General features: G+C 51.6%; 1 protein-coding gene and 1 long non-coding RNA gene across 8 annotated transcripts in view; one reads left to right on the forward strand and one right to left on the reverse strand.

The window, feature by feature from the left end:
• The window catches only part of FGF1 (fibroblast growth factor 1), a 31,548-nt gene extending 21,695 nt beyond the window's left edge, over positions 1 to 9,853 (forward strand). For 4 of the 5 annotated variants that reach the window (XM_075056345.1, XM_075056347.1, XM_075056346.1 and 1 more), the window contains 3 exons: positions 1,989 to 2,186; positions 7,059 to 7,162; positions 8,115 to 9,853. In XM_075056345.1, the coding sequence (XP_074912446.1) occupies positions 2,018 to 2,186; positions 7,059 to 7,162; positions 8,115 to 8,309 (468 nt within the window). In that variant the 5' untranslated portion in view covers positions 1,989 to 2,017 and the 3' untranslated portion in view covers positions 8,310 to 9,853. The remainder of the gene's footprint in view (positions 1 to 1,988; positions 2,187 to 7,058; positions 7,163 to 8,114) is intronic. The other variant, XM_075056349.1, reaches the window with a different exon arrangement.
• Positions 9,854 to 10,502: 649 nt separating this feature from the next.
• Positions 10,503 to 14,726, reverse strand: part of LOC142044181 (uncharacterized) — a 44,313-nt gene continuing 40,089 nt past the window's right edge. For 2 of the 3 annotated variants that reach the window (XR_012654237.1, XR_012654235.1), the window contains exon 9: positions 14,152 to 14,691. This is a non-coding gene — a long non-coding RNA (uncharacterized LOC142044181). Of the gene's footprint in view, positions 13,997 to 14,151; positions 14,692 to 14,726 lie in introns of those variants that run through there. The other variant, XR_012654236.1, reaches the window with a different exon arrangement.

The raw sequence follows: 14,726 nt of genomic DNA on the forward strand, positions 1-14,726 counted from the left end.
GACTTACCAAACAAGAGCAAAATGGTTCTGGAGAAAGAGCAGTGGGGAAAAGTTTGAAATAATTTGTCCCTGCATTTTGACTCCACGTTCAGCTATTGTATTAGTGGTTTAATACCTCCGTCTGCAGCAAAACACAGGCTGAACTATCAGGAGGAAAGAGAAGCTGTTGTGAACCAACAGCTACCAGAAGGAACTGAGGCCTGGGATGGCAGGGAATATTATTTCTTTACGGTTATGTTTTCCTCTCCTAGGAAATCTCTCTGTTCTGATAGAGACCTCAAGGGGACACATCTGAGAGTAAGGGATGAAGTCTATGTACTAACCAAAGCTGGCTGCAATGGCTGGGTGCGTTTTCAGCAATAGCGATGAAGTCTTTATTTCCAAGGTTTCCGCTTTTAGCAATCCAACTTGCAGACATTTTTATCTTCTGCAGGCTTTTGGGATCTACTTGAAGGAGTAGTTTCCCCTCCTTGCAGCTGCATTTGCGAATTTAAATACTTAAGAGTTTACAGCCAAATGTTTAGAGTTTGTGTGTGTGTGTGTGTGTGTTGCAAAGAGTTGCAGTCCTTAATATCTCCCAGGTCACTCTTTAAGTACCACGGCAAACCCACACAGTATGATACTGGCTCCATCCTAATGTACCAGTAGCACAAAGCAGTGCTAAAGAGACATTTTTACAATCTATAAATATATATAAACAGTGACTATATAATATTTTCCATAATATAGCTATGGGAATACATGACATTTAAAGTAATTTCCTGTATCTAGATTTATACTGTGCCCTGTCTTTTTCTGTTCATAAATCCACTTCGCTATAAGCACTATGGAACTTTGTATATGAAGGACAGCATACTCATGGGAGGTTTTAAAAGTAGTTTCTAGGCTAAAAACATTCAGATAAATTTGAATATACCTGGAATATGCGTGGGACTCTGGTCCCCACCCACACCTGGCCACGGCACCTCCTGATCCCACGGCCACGGCTGCAACGGCAGTTCTCACCCTCCGACATTGACGTCTTTCTCTTATCAGTCTGATGATGCCTTCAGGTTTTGGCACAGTGTCTGCTTAAACATGGATCATGACCACACAGTGTCTTGCAAAATGAGGTTTCGGTACGATCTCCGTGCATTTCCCCAGTCCCCCAGGAGAGCACCGGAGCCCACGGGAAGGAGCACTCACAAGATGGTGCTTGTTGCTCCTGAGCAGCTGGCAGTGCCCCATGCCCAGTTACACCCTTCTACATCAGCCACAGCTTTGCCTTTCCCTTTTAACCACTTCTTGGGGGATGCAAGGGTGCACAAACACCCTAATTGAGACTCAAAGTTCCTTTTTTCCATATACTACTGATCAGTGTGTGGGTAAATCTCCTGCTTACCGCCCAGGCAGTGAAAGCCTCCTGCCCCTCTGCTCGTCTCCCACAATAGCTAACGTTTGTCCTGATCTTTAGCATGTGTGTGCCTTGGCCAGGTGAGATGCAGAGTGCCAAGATATGAAGTAATATTTGCTATCTGGCATGCAGTACATGTTGCAATACCTAGTCATAATGGTGTTTGAAAGTTATAATAGTGGAGAGAGTTATTAACCTGGGCTCCCTTCCTGCCTCTTGTGGGTTTCAATCAGACACTGGGTGTTTTTCAAACTTTTTTTTCGAGCCTATAATTTTAGTACGTACGTCAATAGAAAGCAGAAAGAAAACAGAATTTACTATGATAAAATTAAAAGGACAGCGTCCCTACTGCCCAGCTACACCCAGTGAGGAGACAACCCCACACACACCTCCCACGCTGGAGGAGCATCACCTTTTGGGCTGTGTCACTGCCGGAGCCATCATCCGCGGTGTGAATCACCTGCCCCGCAGCCAGCCCGGGTACCGGCCGGGGACCACCGGGCTCCCTCCCCTCCCTTTAAAAGCCTGGCAGCAGCAGCGTGTGCCAAGCACTCGGTGCCGCAGCCCCTGCCATACGCCACCGCATCTCTTGCAGCCCGGCCGGCCGTCGGGAGAGGCTGAGAGATGGCCGAAGGGGAAATCACTACCTTCACCGCCCTGACCGAAAAGTTCAACCTTCCCCTGGGGAACTACAAGAAACCCAAACTCCTGTACTGCAGCAACGGGGGCCACTTCCTACGGATCCTCCCAGACGGCAAAGTGGACGGGACCAGGGACCGCAGCGACCAGCACAGTAAGCAAACCCGATGGGGCTTCTTGGCACTCCTCCTTGCTCCTAGGGTTTTATCAGCCTTTATCAGCCAGGAAGGGGGGAGCTGGAGAAGATGGGCTCTGTACCAGGCTCGCTTTTCTCCCGGTGGCAACAAGCCTTCCAGGAGGTCAGCACACACACCAAACACACCTGCAGCCTGTACGCAGAGCCCGGGGAGGCACGGTATGTGTGCTATTTCACATCTGCAGAAGTATTAAATCTGAAACTGGTCATCAACATAATCGCAGGCAGGCAGACTACACAGGACCAAAGTGCTAATTGCAGCACGGCTGGCTTACGCAGCAAGCTGGCAGCTGGAAAAAAAGGCTTAGGAGCAGCCTCGCATCCTACACACACGCAGCCATCACGCATAATTCTATGGTATCTTTGCATTTACTCTGGGTTAGAAGATTCAGCACAATAGTGGGGCTGTGCAAACGCAATGTTTCCCAGCAGCGCGCTGCAGGCGTGCATCTTCGTACACGAAGTCGTCAGCCAGAGCAGGAGGTTGGGCCCAGATTCCCCTGCGTGCAAAATGGATTTTATCTGTATGTTCTGCACACGGTATCCCCTTGCCTTCGGGGAACTTCCTTCTCCCCTTATGCAGCAAATTAAATTTCTGCAGGATGCAAAAGCAGATTCTTGCAGAGGCAAGACTCAGGTGAAATAGTTATTTTGTGACTTACGGCTTTAGAAATGCACTCATGTTACCATTCACTTTTGTTCTGAAACCAAGTATGGCTTATTGTATGCTGAAACAGTTACAATACATTTTACATGCATCTGTGTGTCACAAAGATTTAATGGGCCATCCATGGCCAGGGCCTCCTCTTGCCTGTCCCCATTCCCTGCAGTCGCTGATGCCGGCAGTTCCAGCCCATGGGACATCGGGGACCTGCTGCTGGGATCAGCTGGCCACACAGATGCCACCACTTTTCCAACCATTTGCACATCCCACTGCCTTTCTAGGAGCACATTCGTTCTCTATAACTGGCATCAAAGTTTACCCTAGGAAGCTGGCAGGACTTGCTCGCCAAAAAGTGCCGGTTTTGTAAATGCTACTATAAAGTCCTGCAGACTATCTGACATAGGGCAAACCTTAATATAAAAACTTAATAATATTATCCTGTATGGCAAGGCAGGGTGCATGTTTGTCCTATTCAGCAGTTTTCCATGTCACCAAAGGCATCAAGAGCCCTTTCCCTGCCAGCAACTCACACGACCAGAGCCAAGGCACGGTGCTGAGGCTCTCTTGCTTTGACCCAGCCACGCAAAGCCATTAGATGAGAGCTGAATACCTGGCCCTGACACCAAGAAGCCCCTTGCCCTCGGCAACTCTCCCTGTTGAGCCCAGCCAGGCCATCAGCAGTGACCAGGGGGGCTGTGCAGAGCAGCCCCCCTCCCCAACAAACCACTCAGACAAAAGAGAAAATGGCTGTCTGAGGACAAAGACAAAAAAATCCAAGGAATCGGTTGGGAACTTTTAAGCTTTTAGGGTTCTTGCACTTCCAAAATGCTTGGGAAGATTTTTTTAAACCAATGCTGGAGGAGAGCTGGACCAGCAGCGCAGCAAAGCTCCCCGTGGGGCTCTGCAGGCAGCGGGGTCAGGCTCTTCCCCACTGCCGCACGCCGGAGCCCTCGGTTCTCAGCAGAAACCTCTGGTTACACCATATCCTGAACATTTACTGGAATATAACTGGGACCTGCCAGGCTCCTATCTGGTTAGAAAGAAGGGCTGGGAGGAGCCAAGTCCGCCTTACAAAGTGCTAAGAAAAGCACTTTTATTTTCTTTAAACCACGAGCGTACATGTGGCTTTCTCCCCCAAACTTAACCTTTCTTCTTGTTATTGTTGTTTTAATGAAAGGCAGTTTACAGCAAAGTTTTAATTATAAACACTGTTTCCCCACCACTCGCACAGCACGTGGCAGCGCTGGGGAACGGGCGAGGATGAGCTCACCGAGGCTGGATAAACAGCGCGGGGCAGGCAGCCTCCAGCCTGGACTAAACTGGGCACTAACCCTTCTGAAACCCTTACAAGAGGCAGACAAGGACGCTGACCCAAAGCATCCGCAGGAGACAGGACCGGGCTCACGGGACCCACGAGCCAGCAGCTGGAGAGGTTGTATGAACTCAACCAGCATCTCTGCAGCATTTTGCCAGAGCTAAGATTTTGCTGGAGTCAGATGGGGGACACAGAGATGCCCGTGTGCCCCGCGGTGCTCAGCACGGGTTTTTGCAGAGCCGGTGGCAAGGCGGCATCTCCCGGCACACGGAGCGCTACCAAAGACATGAGTGTCCAGCCCCCGCGCCCCAGCCTCGAGCCCACCGTCTCACGGCACGGATGCTGCCACACAGCCCTGCCTTTTTTCCCTCTGGCAAAGCAAGCCAGTCGTGTTGGAGTGAGCATTTCCCCTCCGGCCACCGGTCCCCACAGCCGCACCACGCACGCAGGCAGCAAGCGCAGGCAGCGAGAGCGCAGGCAGCGCTCCTGTGCATGGCACCCGCTGCGCCCCGGCACGCTCGCACCTCGCCGGCTGCTGGCCCGGGGCCGTGTGTTTGGAAACCTCTGCCAGAAAGGAACCTCCTGTAAATGATCTCGTAAACTTGGATATCCGAACGTACAAATATTTACAGAGAAAACTCCTGGAAGGGCTGCATGCCAGCGGAGCAGCCCTGCCGGCAAGGTACCCTGCCTCTGAGCACCGATGGCTGCCCGCGGTCCTGTGCCTGCGCCTGGCAAATGCCGGAGCTGCTCAGCATCGCTCCCCGACCTGCACCGTGGGATACTGCTTACACAGCTGGGACAAGCACCGGCCAGCGTGGAGCCAGCCAAATCCATACGGGAAACCTGGAGGTGACAGCGGGGAGAGAGGCTCCCAGGGAGGGACGAGGCACGGGAACGCTCGTGGCTCATCTGGGGAGCCAGTGTGCATAGCTGCATTAGAGCCTGCACTGGTGCCTTGCAAACTGCCCGTGCCCATGTGCATTTTGTTCCAGACAAATATCAAGAATTCATATTTTTATCTTAAACAGCCTTGCCAGGCGCTAGCCCCAGAATCAGGTAGGATCTCGAAGGAGAACAGAAGAATTGACTCGCTCCAAGCCCTTGTCGTCCAGCCCTACGTAAGGATTCCCTCACCACGTCTTTTGCTGCCGTGCATGGGCATCTCGAGCTCGCACCATGAAAAGAAAACTTACAAGGACATTGTAGACCCTCAAGGGGTCTTTCCCCGGCTGGACTTCTTGGCCACGTCCTGGGGCTGCAGCACTGCAGCGAACACAAGGTGGGCTGGGGGGTCTCCCGCTGCAGGGTTTGCCGGCTGCCAGCACCCGGCCTGAACCAGGCAAGCACCAGGACTGCGTATTACTGCAAATCTGCACCCAAACAATTTACTAATTAACCATTGTTTACTACGCAGAAAATGCTAAAAATGAAGAATGTGAACCATTACAGCAAAGATTTCACTAGGACGGGGGCTTCTGCCATGCCAAGAGGTAACGTTACCGTTTACCTCATCCAAATAAGGATAAAATAAAACAAATTTTAAAAGGAAGGAAGGAGCTGGAGTTGAAGCATCCATTCATACTTCATTCAAAGCAACCTAAATATTTCTGTTACAAATCTCTACAGTAAAAGCTCAGGAAAAAAAGCTGACTAGGAGATGGGAATGATCATTCAAAAGAGTTGGATTTTTCAAGTCACACTGACTATAACCGCAGCCCTTCGTGCACGCCGGCGGGGCCGCTAATTGCTCAGACTTCAGTTTTCCTGCCCACCCATGAGAGCAGTATGGGGTCCTCTCTGAGCGCACAGTGCTGGTGAGCTGTCCTCCCAAAGCTTGGCTCCAACCAAATGGCCTCTTCCTGATAAACAGGTTAAACAAGAACTTGATCCAGGTTTTAATCATTTTCCGAGACTCCTGTAATTAGCCAAGTAAGAAAAAAAGGAACCCACAGGGGAAAAACAAGTAACCAGGCAAATAGAAAGGTTAAATCTGCTGTGTTGGGTACAGGGTGCTGAGCAGGGGAGGTGGCCCAGACATCCCAGCCTGCAGCTGACCCGCTCACCTCCCACAGTACAAGACCAATAAGGAGCTTTTTTTGCCCCAGAGTTTCTAGCTGAAGTCCAGCATTGGGGCTGGAAAGCCAGTGTCTGGTGGGCTGCGTGAACCAACGCAGCATCGCCACGAACCCATTGCCCCTGCCCAGCCTGTGCGCCGGCAGGCTCAGACCCTGGTTTAGTATCAAATTCACACTGGTGCCAGAAACTAGGACAATCTTAAGACATGGTTCGTGGCTACCTACAAGAGGTATTTTTTTTAGGATGAAGATCAGCCCTTTCTCTTTCTCCGCTATCCATCTACGACGCACCAGATAACACCAGCCGTGGCACACTGCTGGATGGGATGCATCGGATCAGGGTTTTGCAATGCAGGCATCTGAAGTCTGCCCGTCCCTGGTTTAGCTCTCGAAATACTTCTTCATATGTCACTCCTTAAGTGTCTTGTCAAAACCACATGAGAAATTTGTAAATTAGAGCCAGAATTAAAACCCCAATCTCCTGTGTCCCATTCCAGCGTCTTAACCAAAATGCTGCCCTTCCTTTGATGTAAAATAAGGAAAAAATTGGTCTTTGGTTCCTAAAGCATGGCTGTGGGGTTTCTTTGAAGGAGAGGGTACAAGGAGACACTTTTATTACATGCTGTACTGTTTCCTATAAACTCTTTACAAGCTGGGCTTCAGGACAAAAATACCCTAACTTTCCTAGCAGCTTGGACATTATCTCTGACAACCTTTTTTCTATTTTCTTTTTACTTTTGTTGTTGTTGTTGTTGTTTTATTTTTACTTTCAGTTCAACTCCAGCTAAGCGCGGAAAGCGTGGGAGAGGTGTATATAAAGAGCACCCAGTCTGGGCAGTACCTGGCGATGGACACCAACGGGCTGCTCTACGGCTCGGTAAGTAGGAGGTTTATGTGGGACCAGACACAGAGAGGGTTTGAGGTTTGCAGAAATCTCGTAGCTCTGAGTAATGCAAACCACGAGCAACAATTAGCCTCTGTTTGTTATTTTGGCAGCTGGACGGCCACCCTTCATCCGGCTTTATTTTGGAGGGAAATAAATAAATAATCAAACAACACCATTTACTGCCCTGCCTCTTGACAAATATTGTATTTCATATCTGGAGGAGCAGCTGCTTTGCAGCCCCTCGGCAGCTGCCAGGGACCCCGGCAGGGTGCTGCACCTCCAGCCCGGCTCTTCCAACCCCGGCAGCGCCTTGCCCGTACCTCTGCCTGCCTCCTGCTGCCTCTCCACCGCTTTGCGAGGTGCTTCATTTTTCCTCTGCATCCTAGTTGCACCAAACCCTGTGCTGGGTCCACAACATCCCGGCGTGAGCAGGATCGTGCAAGGCAGGAGCTTACCCCACCGTGCCCAGGAGCCGGAGGGCACAGAGTTACTGAATATAAACTGGGTCTTTGAGAATAGCCCCATTTATAGCAAAGTGTGCGACACGTAATCCTGGTCACAGGCTGCTTAGCCTTACCAAAGAGCCGTTTTGTTCCCCACGTTCATGCCCCGAACTCGCAGCCACCACCGCACAGGTTAGTGCTGGAGCAGGAGCCAGTGCCAGGACTGGCTTACAGAGCGCAGGGCTGGGCTCGGTTACTGCCGAATAAAACGCCCAGGTCACGGACAAGTTACTGCAGGAGTAGCCCAGGCGTCTAAATCAAGGCTGCTTACCTCCACGCTTTAAATACAAACTGTCCTGGGGCATGAAGATCTCAGAGGCGGGTCTCGATAGCGTCCGAGCCAGGGAGTGCCCGAGCTGGGATTGCTGCGTTAGGAACACACATCCTCCTCCCTACGGCATCTCCCTGTCTCACTGTCGTTACCTGGGGCTCTCTTTCAGCAGTTACTGGGTGAGGAGTGCCTGTTCCTTGAAAGGATCGAAGAAAACCATTACAACACGTACACCTCCAAAAAGCACGCAGATAAGAACTGGTTTGTAGGTCTGAAGAAGAACGGGAACAGCAAGCTGGGGCCGCGGACTCACTACGGCCAGAAGGCGATCCTCTTCCTCCCGCTGCCCGTCTCGGCCGACTGAGACCTGTCCGGGGAGCTCAGAGACAACCCGAACCCCAAAACCCAACTGCTGCCTCCTCCTTTTCCCTCGCTGGCTCTCTTTTTGGCTAGTATGACAGAGCCAAACGTTAGAACTCCGAGCTTTAGGTAAATGCACTACCAAAAATAGACAAAGCAGAGCTCCTCTGCCCTGCACGAAGCTTTGCAGAGATGAGGGGAAAAGCCCTGACCCCCCACCAAGGTCCACCGGCATGCCCACCTCCCCCTGCCCTCCGCCATCCGTCGGTGCATGCCGTGGCCACGCTGCAGCTCCCGGGGACACGCACAGACCTGCCCCGGCCAGGCACCCAGAAACGTGGCCAAGGGCACCCCAAGGACACCCCAGTTTCCAGAGAAGTGCACGCTTTTACTGTCCCCAGTCATTCTAAGGCAAAACCTCCCTGGATGCTCTGTATTAACATATTTATCCACCTAAGTACGTAGCTTCTAATATGCCCTTCAAGCAATTTCAGACTGCGCCATCAGTCATGTTATCAAGTGCCAGCCTGGCTAAATGCTTGCCGATATTCTTGGTGTATTAAGCTAAACTAGCATCAGCCAAAAGCTCCAAGCCCTAGACATCCTAGCCTCCCTTACAACATGAATATTGCTGTATTTCATGCCAGTACCTGCCATATGTTATTTGTACTTATTTATTAAGTAAATATGTCTCTCCTACAATCTGTTCATAAGTAATTCTAGGCACCGAAGCCCCTTGACGTTGTCCCAGTGAGGACAGGGCAGAGTGGGAATGACTAAGGTCTGAGGTTGAGGGTGTGATGGTGCAGCAGGAATGGGCTGCATGACAGTGGCAGTGCATCGCACTCCATTCCCAGGGGGCTTCCTCTAAACGGGCTCTAAATGGGGCTCCAAAAATGGCACTGGGGCCCCTTGGTGACTCCCAAACCTTCTGTGCAGCTGGATTTCTCCTCTCCTGGCACGAAGCAGATCTCCCGAGCAGTTGAAGAGCTGCTCCTGCCAGGCTCGTCTTCTCCATCTGCCTCGGGCACTTGCAGATGCCCACGGGGACGGGGCACGACCTGCACGGGGGGGACAGCTCAGCCCAGGCACTGCTGGGGCAAAGCCCTGCTGAGTCAGCGCTTCTCTAATCACTTCTTCCCGAGTGGCAAATGCATTTTACCGTACAGCGAGTTTCCTCATGTGTAGACTAGCCCAAAGACTCGAAGTAACCTTTTCTGGTGATATTGCATTAACAAATAAATTAGGAGTAGGTTTAACTCCGTTGCACCCGTGTGACTTGTCACAGCCCGGCTGTGGCCGTGGGTGAGGTGTACGCAGGGACGTGGCCAGGGGTGCCACGGTCGATGGGACGGATTTGGCAGCCGAGGAAGCAAAAACGCAGGAGTCCTTCATTTACGCAAGGCTGGAGCTGCGGCAGTGCCGGGCAGCCCGTCCTCCGGCATCGCGGTAGGGGGAACGCTGCCGAAACTCACGTTCGGCTCGGTCCTCCTGGTGTTCTCGGATTGAGGTTTCAAACTGTAAATAAAATATGCTGGTACAACAAAGTTTGATATGAAATATTGCAGCAGGCTACACTTGGTCTTAAATTAAGAGGTGTTTGAGTAAAAAAGTCTGAATCTCTCAAGGGGGGGCTGAAAATGGAGCATGGTGCTTCTTCACCACAGGGATGAGCTTTGTGATGAGACACCAAAGCCAGACACTCCGGGGGCAGCACCCGAGCAGGGACACCCGATCGGGGACACCGGCCGAGGGGGCTGGGGGACCCTGTGCCACGGTGGGCGACACAGCCTGGTCAGACGCTGCAGACACCGCTCCCACCGCACGGAGGGATGGCCACAGTCCGCGCACTCTTTATTGTTTCTGCAATAATAATCCCATTTTTGCAATTCTAGTGAATGGGAAAAAAAATATCTGGGGAGACAAGGACTTGCTGCAGTTCACACGGCTGAGGGATGAGGTGAAGTTTATTTTCTCCTTTACCTGGGCCACAAGCTGGGCTGGGGACAGGCAGAGAGCCATTGAGCCTTATGATTCCTAAACACTTTTCCCAATGCTTCCCTTCCTATAGTCCCGCCTGTTGGACCTGACTTTCCTTCTTCAGCAGTAAAGGGGGGAAAAAAAGGCACTTAGGTACATAGCGTAACTTAAGGTAGTTCAACATTACATTGTTGAAATAGTGGTGTCAGTGGTGAAAAGTACTCCCGTTCAGTTTGGAAAACATGGGTAATCTAATGCATTTTACCTTTATTTTTGTATAATAGACCCTTGGAAAGTGCAGAAGTATGTATTTGCCGGGAGCATTACAGCAGCTTAGCTGCTCTCTCCAGCTTTGCAAAGTGAAAATTTTCACTCAGAGGTGAGCTACACTGTGGATTTGAGAGCTGAACAATGGAGTTCACGTATCCGTACCAAACTTTCTGAAGAGGGAACACAACCAGCTTTCCTGTTTACACAACCTGAGGCTGAGCTCGGGCGCTGCCAGCCGTGCACAGCCTCCTCGTCTGCATGCACGCAGCACTTTCCGGGAACGCTGAGACAAGGCCTGCAGCGTCCGCTAATTAGATATGGCAATCTCTTTTTTTCCTGTCACTTGTGGTACTGCCGGGATCCCTTCCCTGGTGGGCATCACCTCGCTGCTGTGGCTGCCGGAAGGTTTTCACAGACACACTTTGTTCCTGAGCAAACGCGGCCGGGGACTGTCATCCACCCCACATCCAGCAGCGCAGGGTTATCAATTATCTCATCCTGATGTGCAAATAACAAATGAGCTGACAGCCCCCGCCAGCCGACACACTGAGCTTGAGGGGGGGGAACCTGCGTTGGGCTGGGGTGACCTGACCTGCCCAGCCCCGCGCGACGGAGGGGCAGTCACGGCCCGGCCTCTTTGATTCCAAAGTCCATGTTTCTGGCACAGCCCGGGGGCCTTTGCTCTGGAGAGCAGACCGAGTTCACCCTCACGCCTTCCATGGCCTCCGGCTTCATCCCACCTGGGCTCCCCTGCTCACTTTTTCCATTCCTGCCATGGGGGACAGGGACATGGGACAAGCACTTCCCGCTCCCAGCAAACCCCAGATAAGCCATCTCTGCACGGGAGGGTGGAGTAAAAGGCATTATGCCTTGCATATTTCTGCAGCAGCAATTAGCCACTAATTACTGCACTTTAGAATTGCTCTGCTAATTACTGTACTCCTGAACTTTTGCAGTTGCTGGCTCTGAAATCTTTTCCCCGGCACCGATAGCATCGCAGTTAATCGTCCTCCCAGGCAAACAGGGAGCTGGCGTGGGAACGGCGGAGCCGTGGTGGGGAAGGAGCGTGCGGCAGCTTCGGCAGCACCGCAGCTGCAAAGCCCAGCAGTGCGGGGACCATCGCCCACCCATGGGTACCAGCCCTGCCAGTGCCCAGCACCCTCCTTGCACCTACCCATTGCCACGGCCCTTGGGTGCTGTTTCTCATCTGGGGGAACCGCGTGGAAATCAAGTCGAAAGGCCGTTTCTGCTCCTCCTGGAGAGCTGCGGGATGCCAGCTGCTTCTCTGGTCTTTTACATAGCAAAGTTTCCATGCAGCTGCCCACGGGGAGGTCAGAGGTATGGCCTCACAGGTATTCACTATGTGCATACTGAATGCTTGAAGAAGTACAAATATCAATTTCCAGTTTTCACTTATAATCCCCAACAGCCCAAAAGGCACATTTTTACTGTATATACCAACGGAAGAAAGTCGAAAATAATGCTTGCAAAAAATCTACTCTGCACGGATGCCTCCCCCCTCCCAAAAAAAAGCACAGGAGTAGGATAACTTTGGGGGTTTTTTTCAGTATCACCATATCACAGGTAAGCTAGTGGGTTACCCCTAAACTGGCAAACACCTGTGATTGTTTTGCAATGTTGAAGTATTTTACACATCTAAGGACATGTAATATAACTCACACCAAGCGTACACAATCCCACTATAAAAGGTGACCAAGTAATGATTCATCAGTTCTGCTGCCACCACAAACCACGTGCACGCTTTTAATTACCCGCATGGTGAGGTAACACACACTCTGTCCATTCTCAGTGAAGGCGGTTCAGGCCAATGGTGGGTGAGAAGCAGATCCACGGCTCCCTGCAACCCTTCAGCTGAGAAGGGATACCCCATGGGGGTATCATCATCCTCCTCACATGTGCCCACATCCTCCACCTGCAGGGACACGGTTCCCTCAACAGGCTGAACCCCTCCTTCTCTACCTTTTGTGCTGCTACGAACATGTAATTGCTTAATTGCAGTGGATAAGTGTTGAGAAGTTTGACATTTAAACCAGTACCTGGCCGTGTCCAGTAAGGACTGAATATCTGCCCAAACCCCGGATTTAGGCCAACGAACTGCAGGAGGAGAGAAGACAAGAGAAGGACCCAGCCACTGCCGATGTCCCTGGCACCGCTGCTCTTGCAGATCCAGCACCTGGGAAAGGCTGATGACGATGTTCCAATGGCAAACACAAAGCTGGGCAAGACAGAGCGATGGGGATAGCCACGGGCATCAATACCTTACTTAAATACTGTGGTCGCTTGCCCTGTGAAAGGCAGGGTTGTCACTCAAGTCAAAAACTGAATGAATGCATGACCAGGAGATGGTATAATTAAACTGGAAAGTTGGAAAGCATAATGCCAGATTTAGCCATGCTGTCTTCCAGCACCTCATTAACAGCAGGGCATTCCTCTCGTTAGACTTCTGCCGCTCAGAAATTACCACCGCAGGTACACACTTGACGCCCAACTGGGGAAAAATGTCAACACTTTGTCTGAAAAATAATCCCTAAGGAAGCCACAGTAATTGCTTCAGACAGATGAACAAGCAAGGATGACATTACCCAGAGAAACCACACTCGTTTTGGAGAGTTTTGTCCTCAGGGTGAGAGGTGAAGGGGGGGAAAAAAAGACTTAAAAGATTTAATAAAATCATTACGCTTGAAGATCTTTCCCAGTAAGCATAGTGAGTGCAAGTGTGCTGCAGGAGGGTTTCTGGAGTATGTCGGAAGGAAGGAAAAGCAAGTGCTGCTGCACGAGAGGGTGAGCTTGGGAGGCACGGCTGGGCGGGGAGAGGACAGAGATCTTCAGATGCTCAGTTAAATTTACAGCATTCAAATCCAGCAGCAGCTCAGGGCACCCGATGGGCTAGATTTCAGCCTTTTTCAGCTACGACCCTGCGCTGTCTCCTGGCACATCTTGCCAGGATCCTGCAAGCGTCCACATCCTAAAGAAGTGGGAGGAGGAGGAGGTGCAGGGAAGGTAGGGTCCTATGTGATCCCACAACCCCTTCTCCTAGTGCTGAGGTCTGTGGCATCCACACGCACAACTTTACCAGGGCTCTCCAAAGCCATATTTCTGCCTCCGTGCCTGTCAAACCTCTTGGGCTGAGGGCATGCCTGATAAGCTCATTTCTTCCACAATTACCCAATCCAGAAGGTCTCAGACATGGGAAGAGCAACAAAGGGCCACGGATCCCGGCCGGGCTGTGCAGCACAGGAGTTTGTCAGCTAAATCTAAAAATCTGCAGACATCTTAACAGACCGCAACCTCGACAACATGCCAGGCAGAGCCCCAGGCTGCAGAGCTCTCTGAATCTTGTCCGCTCCCTCCTTCTGTTTGGCTCAGGAGTCCTCTGCGGAGATTTAAAACCCGACCGCTAGTTCCTGTTAACTGTTTATCCTGCATCAGGAAGAAGGGCATGAAAAGTCACACAAATTATTGTACTAGGAGAACTTAAGCTATTTTTTAAAAATATCGCACTTTACATTACATAAACAATTCTCTGACATGCTGCCACTCATTAGGGAAGAATGTAAATCTGGGCCTGACGGCTCCCATATGCTCTGCATGTATGACATGAAAAGGCCCAAGAAAGGTAAAAGCTGGGTAGGGCTGGGCGGCACAGCCAGGTTTGGCTGCGAGGTATGCTAGAGGGTGGTGACACCTCTGCTTTGCAGGACAGACGGACTAGTGGTCCTTCAGTCCATCAGGAGCTCCCTTTAAAGGCAAGGCAGGCATCCCGCCCACTGCTGTCAGCCTGGGACATTATTCCTGCAGGTGCCAGACCTTTTTTGACAGCTGAACCACTGTCTTCATGGCACTCCTTGAGCTCGTTACAGCACGGGCCCGCGGCAGCGAGGGACCCCAAGGATCGAGGGTCCGCAGAAGGGCTGTGCGAGCTCCCAGCCCGCAGCATGAAACCCACCCAGCACAGCCCCTGAACCAGCTGCAGCACCCACCAGGGGGTCCAGAGGAGAGCAGGACTGGCCCAGCGCACCCGTTATCGGGGACGGTTCGGCATCTTCGGCCGAGGAAGCGTGGCCGAGGCGAGCGGCAGGGCTGCTTCTCTTTCGTCTTCGGTTTTCCAGCGGGATCTGGCAGGAACAGGCAGGGACGAGCTGCGGGGGGG

Source organism: Buteo buteo, chromosome 24, assembly GCF_964188355.1.
Source record: "Buteo buteo chromosome 24, bButBut1.hap1.1, whole genome shotgun sequence".
Lineage (NCBI taxonomy): Eukaryota > Metazoa > Chordata > Aves > Accipitriformes > Accipitridae > Buteo > Buteo buteo.